Source organism: Asparagus officinalis, chromosome 4 (assembly GCF_001876935.1).
Source record: "Asparagus officinalis chromosome 4, Aspof.V1, whole genome shotgun sequence".
In the NCBI taxonomy this organism is placed as follows: Eukaryota; Viridiplantae; Streptophyta; class Magnoliopsida; order Asparagales; family Asparagaceae; genus Asparagus; species Asparagus officinalis.
In genome coordinates, this window is record NC_033797.1 from 141,543,393 (window position 1) to 141,564,389 (window position 20,997).

Consider the following 20,997-nt stretch of genomic DNA (forward strand, 5'->3'; position numbering starts at 1 on the left):
AATCGCAAAAAGTAGTATTTTAATGCTCTCAATTATAAAAAAAAATAGCACTTTAATATCTTAAGTCGTAATAAAAAATGGCACTATTTGTAGGAAAATGATAGGGGCACAACCTCAACCACAACCACAACCACACCCTCTCTCTCATTTACTACAGTACACCGGGCCCCATATGATATTTTAAAATTTAAAATCACATGGGGGACCCGGTGCACTGTAGCAAATGAGAGAGAGGGTGTGGTGGGGTAGTGGTTGGGGGGGGGGCCGGGGGTGTGCCCCTAGTGCCACCCCTACTTGTATTTGGGAATATTTCTAGGAATATTTCCATGTGATTGGCACCTAACATCTTTATGATTGCGTAAACCCTATTTATTATCGTATTTACCACTATACACACCCTCAGTCTTTTAATTAAATTTTACATTCAAATTCCTATAGAAGGGATACTTTGTCATAATAAGTTTTTCTTAATGGCCAGCTTACAATATTCTACCATGGATAACTTAGGTATCTAATGTGCTACTTCTTACGATTTAGGATATCTAAGCGTAAATGTGGTGAAACAATAGGGTATTTAAGTGCCATTTAGCATTTTCGGCGATACTGAGATTTTTTTTTGAGTAAATTTGACAAAACCCCTCGAAACTATAGGGGCTTCACTGAACAACCTCGCTTACCTTTGTTTTCCCAACCAACACCCAAAGTTTTTCCTACCAAACCTCAACGACTCCAAAAGAGTTTCAAAGAACCCCTTGAAACTTTTGACATTTTTCACAAAAGCGCCTCAAAAAGCAAGGAGAAAATTTTAAAAGCTTGGGTTTTGGGAAAAATAAAGTTGAAGAGGGTTTTGGAGTGTGAAATTTGCTCGTGTTTTTCTTTTTTTTTTTCCGACGCTTGTTTTTGTCGTTGTTGTTGTAGTATAGCATGGGGCAAAAGCCCAATAAAGGCCCGCGCCCACTGTAGAAAACGACAGTGGGCTTTGAGACTTGAGATTTGGTATTTAGCCCAATTACAGAAAACGTGGGGAGATCGAGGGGAGAGAGGGGCCTACTGTCCTAGCTCGGGTCCAAAGGCCGGAGAATCGACGGAGGGAGATTTTTCCTCTTTTGTGCGCTTGGATCTTTGAGCTTCTTCCATGGCTTTCCTCTTTCGGAAATTTCAAGAGGTACTCTCAAACCCTGACTAGGGTTTACTAGGGTTTAGGGTTTTACCCCCCGCCCAAACATGGAAATTGCTGAAGTCGTCAACTTTTGTGTTTCCCTGTTGATTTTGTCGCTCGATTTTGATCTGTGATTATTGATTGTAGGCAGTGAAAACTCTGGCAAGGAGTCCAGCATTTGCTCGGGATCCGAGGCATCTCCAGTTTGAAGCTGATGTTAATCGCTTGTTCCTTTACACGAGGTTAGTGCCCAGTCATTTTGTCCATGAATTCAAACTGCCATATTCCAATGTTTGGTTGCAAAGAGCGAGAAGGAAAACACCGAGGAGAAACAGTTAAATGCAGTTCTTTTCCCCCCTCCCCCTTTACGGGAGACTTGGCATTTTGCATTCCTGAGTGATGAATTTTTATTTAGTTCTAACATGTAGAATTACTACGGATATACTATACTTCTAACCAATGAATTAAGCAAAGCTAAGGATTTTTCCGCAGAGTGGTGGAACGAATGGGAAAATTTCGACACAAGATTTGGAAGTTTCCCGAGTATATGTTCATATAGAATTTTAGTAGTATCTACATTATGATTGAAAGATGCAAAATATTTATTAGGGACCATGTATTGTCAAGTGGGGACAAATATCTTGATTGTGCTCGATAATCTGAAGTTTTTGCTGACCCACTGTGTATATATATTCACACACGCACATGCTACATGCACATGCATACAACTATACGTATAGGTGCAAATGGATAAATGGATCACTGATTCAACCTACTTTCCTTGAAAAAAGCAATTCACGGGTTGAGAACTAAATTTTGTTCAAGTTGTGATAACAACAGATTCAAGGTTTCTTTTACAAGAAACATGATAAAGAATTAAATTCCAAACATAAAAGACTAATTTGTTTTCGTACTGAATCATGAGTCATAGCCAATGCCTGAGTCTTTCTTAATTATCCGCGGGAGACAGAAACTGAGCATATTTGTCCCTACCTGAGTTCATGTGTAATATATGCCTTTGACGTTATCTAACAAATGAGTTCGTGTATTTTTTATAGACATGTATAATTAGTAGTTGTGAAAACTATATTGTGTCTTGGTGGTATGAGTAGTCTGTTTAAAACATTGAGTACAAGAAATGAGTTCATGTATTCTTTTTCATTTTCTTATATAGGGTTAGATATCTTTGATTGTCTTTCAGTATAGTTAATTATTATTGTACTACTTCCATTGATATAGTCGTTGATAAATAATATGTGATGCAGAAAAAATTTAATTTAATATCATACAACTCGACCTGTTGCATATGTCAGGTCATAGCAAGGAAGTCAATTTTGACTGACATTGGGAAAAAATACAAGGTCTAATAATGATTAGAGAAGCTTCAAAAATTTGGAGACCCGTGGTAGTCGCACTATGAAAATACATAAATAAAAAAGAGTAATTGAAACATGAATTATGACATCTTTCATTTAAAAGCTACAGTAAAAGCTATACCATAGACATTGTAACTATTTGCTCTAGTATATCAATTTAGAAGCTCAAGAACAGAACATCCATCTCTAAGATGTTTATCTTCCCATAAAGCAAACTTACAAAGATGGATTTAATTGTTTTCAAACATAACTCTAGACCCAATCAGAACAAACAATTATTTCAAGTTTCAACCTACTATACAAATTTCTAATTCTATGAAAGACTAAAAAAATTGAGAACCGTGACAAACCAAATGCTAAATCTAGTCTTACAATATCAAAAAATCAACAAGCATAAAGAGGATGGTGTCGGGCTAATAAAAATAACCTCAACGACTCTCTCCCCCAGAAAAGAAAAGAAAAGAAAAGAAATATTTGAGGAATGAGGATTTAAAATTTTACATCTCTCCCCCAGAAAAGAAATATTTGAGGAATGAGGATTTAAAATTTTACATGTGCCTTAATCTTAAGATTTAAGGTAGCTGATTAACTGGCATCTTCACCTTTAATGGCCTCTTGCCCCCAAATATTTTCGACTCTAGGATCAGACTAAAAAAATGCTCACTTTAAAAAGATCTACGGTTTCTTGGATAAACTAGAGATGAGAAATAACAAGTATAGTGTCTTCTCTTATTTGAAGTGGAATTTCAAAATCAAAATTTTAAAAATACTATAATGTATGTCCACGAGGGTTAGAAGGTTCACACAAAGTGTTAAAACCTTTATGAAAATGATTTCATTGTCGATTTTGAATGCACAAATATGAAGTAACTAATAATTCTCGCAATCGAAACCTTATATGTGAAGTTTTTAAAAGATTTAATTGCATTATACAATCTACATGCACATAATCAAGTAGGCTTAATCGCTTAAAGTGTGGGGAAAATGTCAATCCATCATAGAAGATTAAACGATATATCCTATATCGGTTAAGCCTATATGGTATACATACCCCATAAATCATGCAAAATTGCCCACACTTTAAGTGGTTAAGCCGACTTGACATCTTCAAGTTTTTGTTACCATATTCAAATTCCAACCCCACAAGGAAAAGATAAAAGCATCTTGAAACCACGACTATGATAACGTGCAAAAGAAGCTAAATACTTCCATTGGACTAAAGTTGAATTACTTCATAAATATACTGATACTAGTACACTTATGTTACCTTGAATATGCTTACAACCGAATACCATGACTTAGCTGACCATAAATAGCAAGAAGAAGTTGAAGGCTTTTTCTGAATTCTCTAACACTAGAAGTCTGGGTAAACTCTTCGACATTGCAGCAAATCTTCAATTAGGTCAAATCTTTGAAATTGCTTGTTAGCACCTCAATCCTATAGGGTCTTATGATTTAGTTCCTCTGCTATTTTTCGATTAAAATTTCTAATCGTGATTGGGCCAACTCCTGCGCAACACCCTAAATTACTAAAATATATCCATCTTCTGTTTTTTAAGGAAATATGACTATTGCTTAAGCTCAAAATTTGGGTTATGAATTGTTTGATCACTGTTGTAGAAGATGATTTTAAGTGGATTTTAAATTGTTTCTAGCGGTATTAGATTTAAACTAGTTAAAATAGGGTAATATGCAATTATATGAGGTGCATAACTCATAACTGCTTCACACACTATTAGATATGAGAACATTTGATCAGAAAGACTAAATTGCAATATCCTATAAAATTTTAGGGAGTAATGGGTAGTTTCAAAGATTTGAGGGAGCAGTATAGAATTATGAAAGATTTGAGGGATTATAATCTAAATAAGCCTACAAAAAATAAAAATTAAAAAATAAAACAAGAAGAGAAAATGAACAATTTTATGTCAATCTGATCTCTAGGGGCATGTTTTTTTCAACATGTTTTAATTTGCATATATATTTTTAGATTGGGGCCCGCATGAGAACTTTTGTGTTAGACTATAATTCCCTTACCATATTTTGTTTGTTTGGTTCACCATTTGGGAATTGAGAACTTGTGGTGCCATTTTTGCTAATTTTTCATGATTACTCATGTCAGTAATCTTGACAAGAAGGATGGATTATATAAGATTTGTAAAAATATGAGTTACACTCTCTTTAGAAAAATATAGAAAAATATTTTAAAATTATGGAAAGATTGATGAAAATAATAAAAATTCAATTTTGTTAAAAATTCTTTTAAATAATAATATATTTGTATTTAAATATAATATCAAATTATATGAGACCTATAAATCGTTCTACAATTTTTTTTGCTTTCTCTGCAAAAAAGCAAGATCTTTAGAGTCTTTTCTCACAATTGACTTTCTGTTAACTATTTTACATACCAAATTAGAAGTAAGATTTTTTAAAATTAACGATTTCTTAGATTTCTTGCAACTTTATAAATTTAAAATACAAAATCTAGAGCCAAACAGTCCCTAACTAAATGATTTGTGGGATCCGCTTTAGAAGAAAATCTGAAATGAATCTATTAATAGAGCTTGTTCTCCTATATTCTGACACTTTATTCCATAGTGCTTTATTCTCTCCTCTCTTCTCATTTAGATTCCACTTCATTTCTCTTGCCTCAAACTTGCTTTAGGAAGATAGACTCATCTCCCTTTTATTTTTTGAGACCCTAGGGTAAGAGAAAGATTATAATTTTTGATTGAAGAAAGAGATTGACGTCGAGGGTGGGAGCTGGGGCATATGAGTACTAGAAGTTGGCCAACCAAAAGATCTGTTTTAACTCTTTATCTCTGAAGTTCAAACTTCCATATAGAGTTAGAACTTTCACGTAGAGTTAAACAGTTAAATAGCTGGCCATCACGTATAGCCTTTTACATCGACTGGATATTGTTAGATAAAACCACCTTTGAAATAGGCTAAATCGATGGAGACCACCTTTTAAGTTTTTTTTTTTTTTTTTTTTTTTGCAGAAACCAAATTATAAACAAGTTTTGCTTTCAATCGACCACCTATGGAAAATTTCTATTCAAGTTTTACCTTAAATGCTGAAAATACCCTCCTTTCTTCCTCTACACCCGCTCTAACTATGCTTACCCACCTCCATCCTCCTCCCTTCTCCCTCACCTTCATTCTTGTCCTCCTCCGTGCAAACCATTATTGAGATTGCGGAGGAGGGAATAGGGTACGATGGGAGGAAAGAGAATGAAAGGAGGGTGGGTGGAAGACAAGAGAGCAAGATGAAAGTGAATTGGAGGACAGGGGAGGGTAAATGGAGGAGAAATGAGCATGGATGGAGGACAAGGAGAGTGAAAGTGGGACGGGGGAGGAGGAGGGTGGAGGTAGGGTGGATGAGGAGGAAGGACGGAGAAGGAGGGTATCTTGGGCATTTTGGGTGAAAGTATGATGGAAATTATCCTGGGGTGGTTGATTGAAAGCTAAACCCACTTATAAGGTGGTTTCTTTATAAAATAAACTTGAAAGATGGTTTCTATTGATTTAACATATTTTAAAGGTGATTTTCATGAAAAAACCCAGACAAAATGTCATCTAAAATTCAATATTCTCCCAAATCTAACAATTTGAGGGGCCTATATTCCTTATTTCTTTATAACTGTATCCACTAAAAAGTATTCTACAGTCCGTTTAACATCATCTTTCCTAGTGGTCATTCCAATCCATTTTGTAGCTTTAGCAACAATTGTATTCAATCTCAAAACTAAAAGAAGAAGATATTTTAGTAGTTTAGGGTGTTGGGTTAGGGGTAAACATATGATTGCAAAAATTTAAATGAAAAACTAATAGCATGTCTGTTTATTAAAAAATTTAAAATATGTATATATAGGTATAAAATTAAGTTTAATATTTCAATCAACTCATTGGTAACCCTCTCTTTTATACACACACATTAATTGAGTGGACATTGCACTACTAACAGTAGCAAGTGGTGCTATAGCAGTCTCACTCAATAGCTATGATCTAGGGGCTACCCTTATTTTTGCTCCTCTTAAACCATTCATTAACAAATTTCTTTCTATAAAGATGAGTATAAGAAGTGCACAAAGGTATGTGAGAGTCGATTAATCAGCCCCCAATTCTTTATTTCTTCTCTTTTCATCTTTTTGAGCATGAGTGATTTAATTGCTTACATATTTTTTCTTTTATGTTTTTATTATTATTATGTATTCTTATAGTATATTGTGTTATGTTCTCCGAGGTAGGAAAAAATTGCTAACTATAAACATTGTTGTTCTTTCCAGTATTTGATCTCGTCCTATTAGGACACTGAGATGTGTTACTGTTCGTCGTGCTTTTCTTTGTGTATATCTCTAGTTACAAGGGTGAATTGTATGAATGCATATGTTAGGTACAAAGTAGGGCTAGAAAATTAAGGGTAGTGAAAATGTGGAGGAATGGTGAATATTTCATCCATTATTATTGTATTTATGAGGGTAGAATTGTAATTTTATTGGAGATATTTTATTTTGTCTTTTCTCTTCTCTTTTCTTTTTTTTCTTAGAACTTTCTAAAACATATCATTAGAGCTTGCTAATTAACTATATATTAGATTGTATATTATAAAAAGATATAAATATGAAATGATAAAAGTTCTCTTTCTTAAAAGGATATAAACAAATACAATAAAAAGCAATTAGAACTTCAATATGCTCCAATATAAATATTATTGGAAGTATATATATCTATACTTAGCTTAAAAATTATTGAATATAATAATTTAAAGATAAAATATGAAAAAAGACTTTTCTTGATGACATTATCTAGAAAAATTACCTCATCACTCAAATTGAAATATGTTATAGCCAATTGTGAATAAGGTAAGATAAAATATCGCATATCAAATAAACAAATATCATGAAAAGATCTTACATATATATTTGATTACAATCTCAACACAGATATATTTGATTACAATCTCAACATTGATTGTTAATGCACTCCTTACTTCTGAACTTGAACTAATCAAACCAGTTGATCTTAATATGAAATAAAAGATAAAGAAATGACGAATCCAAGACACGAAAGTGTATGTATATGATTTCCTTAGCCCTGATTCTTCTTCACAATGAACATATATATATATATATATATATATATATATATATATTCTTCTTAAAATATTTTATCATGTCATAAGTTTTCTATAACACCACGGGGAGCTTTGAAGAGAGTCCACTCAGAAACAATAAGGGCAAAGCTAGAAAATCTCTGTCATAGACACTATCTCGTAATCATGCTCGGATTTTCTCAGCCTATTTTTTCACAGAGAATCTCCTGAGTTTGTCTTCTTTGTTTTTCTTTGAGGTAGGTTACCCATCTCTTTGGTTAGAGAATTACGAGGACAAAGTTAAAAAATTTCACGCATGACATGTGAAAATAAACTTTTTTAAGGATTTGAGAACACATGTTATTTACTTTCCTTTTGAGCAGGAGAACTAATGGTGTTTTGGTGAATGGTGATAAAAAAGTACCAATAAGTCATAATTAATAGGTAAGACAGCTAGGATGAGTTGTCGTGCATGGCTTCTTTATAGTCTTTCTTGTCAAAGTTGCTTTTTGTATCATATAATTTTATACTGTCACTTGATTGACCAGTGCTTGTCACATTTTTTTCATATTAAAAGTGATGAGAGAAAAAAATGGGGAGTTTTGTGAAATTATCCCTTAAAGTTAAAGTTCACAACAACAGTCACAACCTCCTCTTCACTCATTGGCTTAAATATTGGATTTTGTATAAATATCGAACGACCAAAATCCATATTGGATTGCGAATATGTAGTAAATCAGGCGGTGTCATATCAAATGATGTTCATGCATATTATAAAATTCTGATATGTAATCTAAACATATGTAATGATTTCTAAATATAAAAGATTACATCATGATATATCTTTAGGATGATTAACACATTGTAGAAGCTTTCTTCTCGATTGTGCCATGAAACTTTAAATGTGCATAACACTAAAAGAGACATAGAGAGAAATTAGAGAGAGGTAGAGAGAGATGGAGGAAGGGGTGGAGGAAGGGGGTAGGGACAAAGAAGAGAGAGGGCAGAGAGAGAGAAGAGAGGGTGGGGGAAAGAGAGGAGAGATAGACTGAGAGAGAGCACGGAGAGAATGAGGGGGAGAGAGAGGGAGAGAGTGAGGGGGAGAGAGAGAGGTCATAGAGAGGGTGGAGAGAAAAATGGGGAGAGGGCATAAAGAGGTGAAAAAGAGAGGAAGCTTACTGGCGAAGAGCGAGAGAGGAATGAGAAATGAGTGAGGGAGAGGTAAGCCCCAAAAATGTAAGGGTTAGGAATTTTGTGAGATCAATTGTGATTCTGAATCAAATGGAGGGTTATATTTGATATTTGGGTCAGGTTGGAAACCCAAAATCAAAACCAAAAGAAAAAAACTAAAGTAAACAAAAAAATACCCAATATTGACTGATATGGATATATCAACATCGGTCAATATATCAGAAAAAATTCTAAAAATCATAAAGCGCTATAAACTTGTAAGTGTCGTTATGAGGTGCTGTAAAATCTGATATATCAAGTAATATATTGATATATCGACCAATATTTTATACACAACTATCACTTATTATTATCTCTCAGAACAAACTCTTTATGTATTCTTTAAGAACTCTACGATCTGTTGCCGTTGTTGTTGGCAAATTAAAAAAATTCTCCTTGCGACATCTATGCTTTTGTGAATGTCACCTTTTTTCAATGCTAAACGACTTGTCCGCCCAATTGCATTCCACCCAGCAGAGTAATTGTATTTTCTAGACAGAGATATTCACGGTCTTTTTTAGTGCTAAGCGGCTTGTCCGCCTGATTGCATTCCACCCAACAAAGTAATTGTATTTTCTAGACAAAGAAAGAAAATTTTTCTTGAATTCTAGAGAGGAGGAATAGGATAAACATACAATGAGGGATGATAGAGATCCAAAATTAAAGAGATTGGTTGAACTTCTGATAGATAGATTTCTATTAGGATCATCCATACTAGTATGACTTAGATACCTTTTATTAAGCTCTCAGTCCGATTTCGGATAGGGGAAGGAGTGCTCTCGTGTAGTTTGCTGACATAGATATAGGAAGCAGTTGACTACCTTACCTTGAAGATGGAATGATATGATTAATTGGGGTAACAAGAAGTGAGAGGTAAAGAATTATTGCTAAGCTTAAGAGCTGGTGTACTATATTTCGTATTCATCCTAAATTTGTGATCAGGGGATGTTAGTATACATAATAATTCTAGGTGGAATTGGTTTAGTGCTTGGGTTTTTTATGGTGTGGCATGATAGCGGTAGATATTTTTTTAGCAAAAATATCAAGCTTGTCATGGAAGTTTCTTTAGAAGTTTAATTGAGTAGTTGAGCAGAATTAGAAATTAGGGTAGTGTCCAACAATTGTTAAGTTTTAAAGAAAATAATCAATTGATTAAAAGTGCGAATTTCCTTCATTGTCACGCATATTCCATTTTATCTACCTTTGGCTAGTTGAACAGCACATTAAACTCTAAACTTACAAGTTGGAGCCTAAATGCCTAATTTATGGAGTACATTGCTACTATTTACTATTTAGGACTAGAAATAATGCTTTTGCATCGATAATCTCCACTAGGTCAAATAAAAATGTATCTGCATGAAACTTAAAATGTACACTATAGAATGCTACAAAAACATGTTGGAATAAGAAACATCAAAGTCTAGCTTAGAAAATGTTTAAATTGCTAAGAACTGGCAAATGACTTTTTGAGCACTTGTTGATCTGAAGCTGGTCTTTTGAATAGAGCTAAACTTTAATGTCAAAATAAATAAATAAATAAAATAAAAATATGACTCATTTACCTTCTAAAAGAATTCTGTGTGCTTTTAAAATTTTTGTTCTTTGCTTTTCAGTTAGAGCAACAAGATACACTCATAAACAAACTTTTTTTTTTCAAGAATCCTTCATTATTGACATACTTACCCCTCTGCCCTATCTTGATTCATGCCCCCTACCTTCTCCTCTATTAGCTTCTTCTTTTTCTTTTCTCTTCGTGCTACCTCCTCCTCCTCAACATTCATTTCTTTCTCCTCTGGCCTTTGTAGATTCTTAGCCTTGCGGCTTTCCTGGTTCTTTAACACACAAGGGATCTGTCAAACCTAAAAATCGCTGTACATGACAAAAGTTTAGAACACTACAAAGTATGTCGAGAAAGAAGAAATACAATTGAAAAGTTCAAAAGGGATCTACTGCAAGTAGTGTTGTGCACCCGGTCATGTAACATACTCTGTTTTTCTTTTTTTCGACTTCCTTTTCTTCTCCACATTATTTTTGTGATACGTGTATGCCTTTACTCTACCCTTGCATACCAATTCATGGATAAGTTTTGCCCAACCCACCTTTTTGACATTTTTCAAGGTTATAAATACCATAAAAGTATTTGTACGACAATTGACAATTGGCATTTGGCAACCAAACAATGGTGAGCTGGAAAGCAATTAGAAATAGAACAAAGTCTTGAATATCGGCTTCATTCTCCTTATTCACATATTTCCTCAATTTATCCTTAAAAGATCCATATAGGCTGAGCACCTTCTCTCCAATCTTCTCCTTTTTCTTTTCTTCCTTAAACTTTTATCCCCAAAAAATGCCTCTCCTAGAGTTCTGTCTCAGGCTTCAGCGAAGTATCACTCTCATCTGACAGCCCTGTCTTTTCTTTAACGACTTCCACAGTGAACTTATATTCTTCACCATTTTCAAGTCTGAAAGTTTCGTTTGTTGGATTATACAACATCATTGCTTCTTTAAGTTTTGAACCTTCATATGAAAAAGCATTCATATTTTAAAAAACGTAGAAGGGTGTCTTATTCAGGATGCCCTTTTGTGAATCGTCTATTTATGGAGCAACTTCCTTCATAAAAGAGAGATACGAATGTAGGACTGACATGCTCCTTATGTCATCTTTTCCTTCTTTTTCTGATGCCTGCATGGTTGGTAAGCCCCCCTGCTAAATAATTGTCGTAAAGTTGCAATTTAATCAAGTTTTGAATGAATCAAATTTGTATGGTATGATATTTCCTAATTTAATTTGAAACTTCTGTCAACATTTTTATCATTTAGGAGGAAGAACACTTTTAGAGTTCACAAATTGAGGAAAAATTAATCTGGGGTATATTGCATAGAAGAACCAGTAGACAACATTATTTCAGGAAGGTGCCCCTGACAGTGCTCCTGAAGGTACCTTTTATTTTTATCATGGGTTTTTGTATATATATACCCCTTAAATCATTAGTATTTACAAGAATGTCTCTCAAATCTCACTATTTGCAAAAGTACCTCTCAAATCATTAGCTTTGAAGAAAAAATGCCCCTGAAGTCAATAGATAATCATCATTGTTGGATATAATGAGGAAAAAAGGTTGACAGTTTCACATTACATTTATAAACTAACGTCTCAAAGTTGATGATTAATTGATTTAAGGGGCATTTTCAGTGGCGTAGTCATGATCTAGAGCGTGGGGAGGCACTTTTGTTTCTTCTCATAAAAATATATAAAACATTTATATTAATAATCACATTCAACAATTTCAAGAATTTTTTGAAAGAAATGTTAGACTCAAGCTCAAAAACTCCAATGAAATATTATACAAGGAATGATTGTTTAGAAATGGGTAAATTGCGGATGGATCCCTTGTAGTATCGCCCAATTGTGAATAAACCCCACATAGTTATATTTTTGCAGTAAGCTCCTTACTGAATTTTTTTTGACTCTTCTACCTTCAGAGATAAAGAGTTAAACATTTATATTGCCTGCTACCAGTTAGATAGAGAGAGGGAGGGAGGGAGAGAAATGTTAGACTCAAGCTCGAAGACTCCAATGAAATATTATATGAGGAATTATTGTTTAGAAATGGGTAAATTGTGGAAAACCCTTTTTAGTATCGCCCAATTGTGAATAAATCCCCTATAGTTCTATTGTTGCAGATAAGCCCCTTAGTGAAATTCTTTTGACTCTTTTACTTTCAAAGGTAAAGAGTTAAACAGTTAAATTGCCTGATACCAGATAGATAGAGAGGGAGGAAGGGAGGGAGGGAGGGAGGTTATAGCCTACTATAGCGCCGGTCAGTACCGGACTCCAATCTCTACTCAATGATGAATGGGTTTACAATTTAGTACGTCGGGCTATATATGAACAAGATAGTTGATATCATTAAACAATATTAGTATGTTATATTTGTATCTGTGAACTAAAATATTTTTCATCTGAGACATTGGAAGTTTTAACTCAATTGGAGAAGCCTCAAAAATTAAATTTATCTGTTTATGTTAACTAAAATGACTTTGTGCTTGCTTTTATTGTATCATTATTGATATATTGTTTCTTTTAATTTGTAATGTGCTATTGTTCTCCTTTAGGCTAAAAGCTCTATCCTGATCTAGGCTCATGAACTCACCATATAATTCCATGTCTTGTTGTATTTTTTAACAATTAAATTAAGCTACCATTTGCATCAATATCATGATTAATTATTGAAATAATAACTAATAAAGGTCTTATTTTTTTGGCCTGATTATTTGAACATGATGAATCTGCTCATCAATGTGAATGAGATGATATACAATGTTTCTCACACATTCATTCCTGCAAATCTATTACAATGCGCAGAAAGTGAACTGAAAAACATATGTAGCATGCTTATAACCTATATTGTTTGCACTAAAGAATTATTTTCTTCTAGCAGTTTACAGAAGTATCTATCTATTACTAGTGTGTAAAAAGTAATATGTTATAACATACTATTATATCAAAAAAGAAGTAGGTTTTTATAGCCAGTCATAGATTCTGGCAAATTTTTGAGAATGATGGCAATTTGTTTCTGAAAGCTAATACTTGTTGCATTCTGCAATTGCTTGAGCTGACTTTTCCTTAGATAATTGATTAATGTTGGCGGACATGATGCCATTATCCCCTTGCAAAGAATTAGGATAGGGGCCTTGCTTCTCTGTTCTGTACTTAATAATCTTGTTAAACTGAGATTTAGCTTATATCTTTTGCTCATCTGACTTGGTGCTTCCGTTGACATTGTGCACAGAATATAGTAAACCTCAGTTTTAGAATGTATAATTGTCAAATGGTGCACAGAAATGGCCTTTTTAAAAGGGGAAGGTCCCTTCTTATTCGTAGTATATAGCTATTAATCTAAAGGAAAGGTGATGTATTTAAAGTTAATCATCTTAGGCTATATTTGGTTTTCTTGTGTTCTGCAATTTCTAAGGCAACTTCTTTGCAAAATTGACTGTCAAAATCGAGAAAGCCCCACTATTTGTTATCTCGTTATTGGGTAGGTTACTTGTGAAGTGCATGAAATTAGCATACATAATGTACTGTTAACTTGTCTTAAACATTTTCATTTCTCGAGTTCTCATTTTTATTGTTTACATTTTGGTTTGCGATTTTTGCCATTGTTATGACTGTTCTATTCTCACAGCATTTATCATATAGAATGGAGAAGCGGTCATGGCCAATAGTTCTTATTTTGTTTTATACTAATCAGAATAATCTAATTATCATCAAGATCCAAATCTGCATTGTGATTAGTGTGATTTCCTATTTCTCATTTGTATATGTCAGCTATAATCGTTTGGGAGCGAACGTGGAGGAGAAAGATGCAGATGAGATCATTGAAATGGCAAATAAAGCCTCTCTTTCTGATCAACAAAAGCAGGTTCAAGAAAACATACATTTTCAAGTGAAAGACATATGTGGGTTAATGGATGAGATTCTTTGCCCTGATGTGACAGGCACTCCAAATATTGGTCCTGCTGTTTCGAATACCCAAAATGCCCCTCGTCGTAGTGGCCTTGGTTTGGCAGTTGGCAGAACAACATCAATCCCTCAACCCGGTTAGTAATTGTGACAATCTGACCCAGAGGATACGCATTATTGTGCTAGATAGCTATTATGTATTTAACTATTTATTAATATTGCTTTTGTTATTTTATGCAAACTATATTTTTTAAGTTGCTGCATAGCAAAAAAATATGTTTTTCCCTTTTTTGTCCATACATTAAAATTCTACTGTGTTAGTTTAATCTTTTTCTTGCCACTGCCCATGCATGAGGAGTGCTTGCGCAAGATCTTATTGTTAATAAGCTGAGCAAGAGCAATCCATAACAAAAGAAAGATCTCACTCCATTACTTGCAGTACGCAAAATTACGCTTTAGCTTCAGTACCGCCTGTGGGCTCTTTGGCCAGCTAAATCAGTGCAGTTCACGCATTTTAATAGGCGGCAGTTACCCGTACAGAGGAATTGAAACCTAATCATTCAATTTATATTCTCCAACTTTACCTGTTTGATATTTAGGTTTATAGTGTTTTATGGAAAAGATTTAAAACCCACACAATATGCAACAGACCCATAAGCAGGCTATAATGGCTTAGTAGGACTGACCTCAGACCAGCAGGGATTAAGAACCTTGTCCAAAAGTTTTCGAGACCTCAATTTAGACTCAACAAGCCCATTGGTCTCTACCCTAAACCCCATGCAACTCTGATGGTAAAGGACCTAGAAGGACGGACTTGCAATATATGACCGTCAAAATTTGAAAAGAAATAGAACACCAGTAGAAAACGGTAATGAACACATATAAAAGAGGTTGTGGCGATCTGCCTTTGAATTTGAACTAAACCAGCAAATTGAAAACTTCAGAAATTACTAAATGTTGCAATAATAGAATCACCACCAAAATTTTATGAGTTTTTTAATAATTTAGAGTCTAATCGTTTACTAACAGGTGAGTTATATGGGGCACTAGGTTCGTAGGAGTTAAATCGAAGCAACTAAATGAAATGAAATTTATACATTTTAGAGATCAATTCAATTACACTGAACTAAAGTTGAGTTCTGCGAGTCTTTGTTTTTAACAGTTAAATGTTATCATAATATGTGGACTGAAACAATGACATGCGGATGATACAAGGTGGTACAATGTGGTAAAACTACACCCATCTTATTGATCAATTCCCATAATAGCATAATCTAGCTAAGCAAGAAATCATCATTAAAAAAAATTTGATGATAGAGTTGTTCCACGTTCTCTCAGGAGTTGATCTCCACGCAAGATACAATGGTTGTACTTCACTTACCCTTTTAATCAATTTATAGAATTTTTGTTTACTTGCATTGATATCTTCGTTGTTCAAAGAGATAAAGAAAAGGTAATAAACTTCAAGTCATGAATAGTAGTGTTGTGGTTTGAATTGGAAGGAGGATATTCATTGTTAAATTGAGCATTATAAGGTAATATGTTCGATGAGATAGTAGGATTGGGTGGAAGAATCCAGGCAATTCCTCACTAATGTTTGAGTTAGGCATAAGTACTAGGATGTATTAGAATTGACCATCCTCAACATGGCATAGCAGTTTCTCTTTCAAATTTATTAGACTACATTTGTTTCTGTCCCATGATTAGCAAAAATATATCTAACTGATCATAACCAATGGTATAACAATAATTGGAGGGCCTTGCATCAATAATTCAATACTACTTATTTAAGTACTAGCATAAGAAATTTATATAGCCTTAGCCATCAGGTCATGAGTACTCCAAATTTAACTTGTAATGGCATTAGAATTCTTACCCGCACAGAGATTTCACGAGTATATTTTAAAATATCAAGTCTAGCAATAGAAGAAAACAGAGTGGCAGTCATGGCGCACAGTGGTAAAGGTTTTTTTTTTATGATGAGTATTGCAGGGTTTGCCTGGAGAAAGATCTCTTAGGATGGGTTCTTTAGGGCTTTGGAAGTATCTCAGGTTGAATTCCTTCCTGCTTCAAATTTCTCCACAGGAACACATTTTCTCTTATTTGAATCTTATTGTTCTCTTGATTGTTTATAATCTTTTTTACTTACACATATTCTCATGCACATTTCATGGATGAATTATTATATATGTTGATTTCTGCATTGTTGGGGTGCAACTCTAATTATAGCAGTACTACTCGTTGCCTTTTAGCTTTGAGGTGTCCCACTCATTGGAGAGGCGGATCCAGGATTTTATCCAGTGATGTCCCTGTATCACTTATCATGATTTTATTTGTAATTAACATTGACAATTTTATAGTTTATCCTCCTTAGCGATGTCCAGCTGTAGTTCTAGTGTTGTCCTAAGTAGTAAATCCAAGTAAAAGTAAATAAAAATGTCAATAAAGTAGGCAATTCAATAGCGTCCTGTGATACCACTAGACACCATGTTGATCTGCCAATGTATCGTAGCAGTGTACTTACTACCTAAAAGTTGTTCCTTATGCTGGTTCCCTGATAAGATTGTCAGTGTAAGCCGTCTTGAAGGTTCATCGAATACTAGTGTTCCAAGGTTTATGGAATAGTAGGCAGCTCTAGTTAGTGATCCTCGTGATTCTTGTAATAAAACAGATGCATTTACTTTTAACTTCTCTTTAATGTATTTTATCTTATTTAAAGACATCAGTAGCCTTGTAAATTATCTGTTATTATTTTGCAGAACAGTTCCCTGAAACACGACCATTAACATGCAAGCAATTGTCTCAACACTTGAAGGATCGCATGGGTTACACTCTCGACATCAAGCCATCACAAATTCCTCACAAGGAAGCTGGCAATGGCCTATTCATAAATGGCGAGGCCAATGTCGGTTCTGTTATAGCCATCTACCCTGGTGTAATATACTCACCAGCTTATTATCGATATATCCCTGGATACCCAAGAGTCGACGCCACCAACTCGTATTTGATAACGAGATATGATGGCACTGTAATCAATGCACGACCTTGGGGATTTGGTGGTGAAAATCGAGAGCTATGGGATGGCTCCTACGAGTTAGAATATAGCACGACCCCATCAGACGATATCAAGCAAGGTTCCGATCAGTTTTGGAAAATGCTGAGTAAGCCAGTGGAGAGCGATGGGAGGAGATTCGGTGAGCTTCTTGAGCGTAGAAATCCTCTTGCATTTGGTCATTTTGCGAACCATCCGCCAAAGGGAGCAGAGCCAAATGTAATGGTGTGTCCTTATGATTTTCCAGTGTCAGAGTCAGATATGAGAGTTTATATTCCTAATTTAGTGTTTGGAGGGCAAGAGAGCGTCAGAATGAAGAGATTTGGGAGTTTTTGGTTTCGATCTGGGGGTTTAGCTACTGGCGAGGAAAGTGGTGCAGTTATTAAGGCGCTTGTGTTGGTATCGACAAGGGCTATTGAAGATGAAGAGGTTTTGTTGAATTATAGGTTGAGCAATTCTAAGAGACGGCCGTCATGGTATTTTCCAGTTGACGAAGAAGAAGATCGCCGGAGATGGAGCTAGGTTAAATCTAGTACTGGAAATTAGTTTGTTGAGATGTTTATGTGCGTTGATTTGTTGTTGTCAAATTACTGCATCTCGTGCCAGATTTTGATACTCTTTTGGCGAGGAATGAGCTTTTCCATGGAATTGTAGAACTTCGATTTTTTCATGCTTGAAGCCCACCAATGTATTCTGCTTGTAATCCTGCAGCTGTTAGCTGATGCAAGGATAATATATTTTGTAACAATGGACTTTGAAGGTAGCAATAAAATACAGTCATTCAAACTTGAGAACATGCCTAATTTTGCTATTCGTTTGGAGTAAGAAGAGATCTGATGTAAATATTCCTGTGTCAATGCAGTGTAAGCACAGTTACCTATATGTTGCTCTAAAGTTGTGCTGTGTTAATACTGCACATGAATGTTGCTTATAATGCAACTTTTGGCAGCTGTTAGGAACCAGGAGAGTAGACTGACCCACTTGGAACTTATGTGCATCTGATTTCTCAAATTTTTGACAAAAGGATGTGGACTTCATGGATGCTTGAATAGTATAAGGTTAAACAGTAGAAATAGAGAAGAAAACATAGCCTGTCAAATGATTTAGGTGGCCAAACATTTGGCTTCGGGGACCCTTTGGAAAATGGAGGAAGCATTTATGGAGTAAGGAAAATATGTGCAAGAGTTTGGTCAATAACTTGCATGAAATGATGAGGGAGGTGTTGCCTACAGCTGTTCTGCGCTGCAAATGACAGTTGATATCATCTCTAAGGTTTAAGCTACCAATGCATGCAAAAAATCTTTGAAGTGGACCAGTTCAGGATCTATTCATGTTCTCAATGTTGTCCTCAGTTGAAGAATGAACCTTTTCTTTCTTTTTTTTTGGGATGCTGAAGTGTGGGTTTTTTTTTTTTTTGGTGGTGGGGTGGGGGGTTTGGTTGGCGATGGGACTCTGTTTTAGACTCACTATATGGTCTATATTAAACTCGCAGCTCTCAGACTCTATATATGGTCAAAGAAAGGGATCTTTATGTTAATATTCTTAATTGGAGGGGCCATGTATCATACTTTAGTTTCTTTTACTTTGAATTTTCAAAGACCCAATTTATTTATTATGAGAAAAGGTTTTAGGGGGTGTTTGTTTGCATGCGAGTGAAAAATAAAAGTGAAAAATGAGTTACTTTTTTACTGTTTATAGGTGTTTGTTTGGTTGGTTGAACGCAAGTGATTACGAAAGCTATATTCAAAATAGTTGGTACATAGAATTTAATCAATGCAATTTTAACTTCTCCCTAAAAAAAATGGTAAAGTCGCATGAAAGTGAAAACTTTGCTCTACTTGTAATTAAATAATTTTAATTATTTTCATTAACAAATTTTATTTTGCTATGTCATCTTAACATTTCTACTTTCATAATATTCCGTGCTCTCAAACGAACATTGTGTTTCACTTGCAAGGTGACGTAGATGCGAAAATCATTTGTATTAAAAAAAAATAAACAAGTAAACTTTCATGCTTTCAAATTACCAAACACCCTCTTACTGAAAGTAAAGAACAACTTATCCACCAAGATGAGAGTGCAAAACATGAAGAAGAGAGAATAAATTAGAAATTTGCATTGATTTGTGTATTTCTACACATCCATGGGTGATCAAGCCATAACCCCACAAAACATGCAGGGCTCCTAACATCATCCAAATTAGTTTTGGGTTGGTGGGGAAATCCCTTTTCTAAAGATTTCTTTTCTTTTTCAAGGTTCGCGCAGGCCGTCATGATGACAAAACTTACCATCCAAATGGTCTCATGAAGAATTCATGAAGCTGTAGTTTCATAAATAGAAGATATGCCATCAGTTCATAGTTTCCAAAAACAAATTGAATATATTTATTCCTCTGTTTTAGGTCCTTTCTCCTTCTAGAAAACAGGAAAAGGATTCCCATTCGATGTATCTAAATGAAGAATGGATCTTCAAGTTACCAACTGTAGTGCTGATCTCTTCAATTTGGCTTCATCCGAAATTCTATCATACAAACAAAACATCTGTGTCCGAGCTTTTACTGAAGAGAGAGGGTTGTAAACGTATAGGATTAGCTGCGTTCATAATTGGTGAAAGAGAAGTTTTAACTTTTTCTAGAGGTTAACCATGCAAAATGATCTTCCGAGAGTTTAAATATCACTAAAAAAAAGCAATTTTATCTTTTTTATTAAGGGTATTGCTACAGGGACCCCAAAATAAGGGACCCCTGAGGGGACAGGTGAGGTATCAGCCCCTGGGGGGACAGATGAGGTGTCAGCCCCTGAGGAGTTTTCCTTTTATTAATTTCCGTCAGTTTTTTATGCGGGTGAGGGGTATTTTCGGACAACTTTTCAAAACCAACTTGTTTGCCATCCCAAAAAAAAGACTCGTTTCAAACTTAATTTTAAAAACTGACACAGTTGAGCTGAAACTGTGTCGGTTTTAAAAAAAAATTCTCAAACTTCACGGGAATTGAAGTCCCGTGAAGTTTTGTTATATAAAAAACTTCACGGGACTTCAACTCTCATGAAGTTTGGGAACTTTTTTTTTTCAGAAACCGACCCAGTTTCAGCCAACTGAGTCTGTTTTTAAAATTAAGTTTAAAATATGTCTTTTTTTGGAATAAAATTAAAAATAGATCGGTTTTGAAAATTTGTACGGGTATTTTCACGTTTTTTTTGGTCACGTACTTGACACTTGATGTGTTAAGAGTTGATCGTGTTATTTTGGTGGCTAAAGTAGAAAAACTTCGAGGGGCTCCAGAGGAATAAAGAACTTGGAAGAATAATGCGCAAAACCCTCAAAAATCAGCGGGTTTTGTGGAATTAAAATAGTTAACGGAATTAAAATAGTTAATCGACATTTATCTGCAAAACAATCAAAGTTATGGGGCTCCTTACAAATTAAGCATTACTTCCGTAAATGTTATATTTAATTCAGTTGAAAAAGGGGTTAAGCTTAATTACATAGTCATTGAGATGCTTATATATTCGCCTCATGAAAGTTAAAGACAATGCGAACAAATGAATAATGCGGATCGAAATGAAGTCATTTCCCAACTTTCATTAAAAAACCAAGCAAGATGCAGGCCTTGAACTT

General features: G+C 34.6%; 1 protein-coding gene across 1 annotated transcript; it reads left to right on the top strand.

Moving 5' to 3' along the window:
* Positions 1,020 to 18,176, top strand: LOC109839589. The gene is made up of 4 exons (XM_020408078.1): positions 1,020 to 1,165; positions 1,307 to 1,401; positions 14,196 to 14,467; positions 17,090 to 18,176. The coding sequence occupies exons 1-4, from the start codon at positions 1,136 to 1,138 to the stop codon at positions 17,902 to 17,904; spliced, it is 1,212 nt and encodes a 403-aa protein (XP_020263667.1). The 5' UTR covers positions 1,020 to 1,135; the 3' UTR covers positions 17,905 to 18,176.

Coding starts and splice junctions, on each gene's coding strand:
- LOC109839589 (XM_020408078.1), top strand. CDS start 1,136: ATGGCTTTCCTCTTTCGGAAATTTCAAGAG. Junction 1,402..14,195: donor CGCTTGTTCCTTTACACGAG/GTTAGTGCCCAG, acceptor TGTATATGTCAG/CTATAATCGTTTGGGAGCGA. Junction 14,468..17,089: donor AACATCAATCCCTCAACCCG/GTTAGTAATTGT, acceptor ATTATTTTGCAG/AACAGTTCCCTGAAACACGA.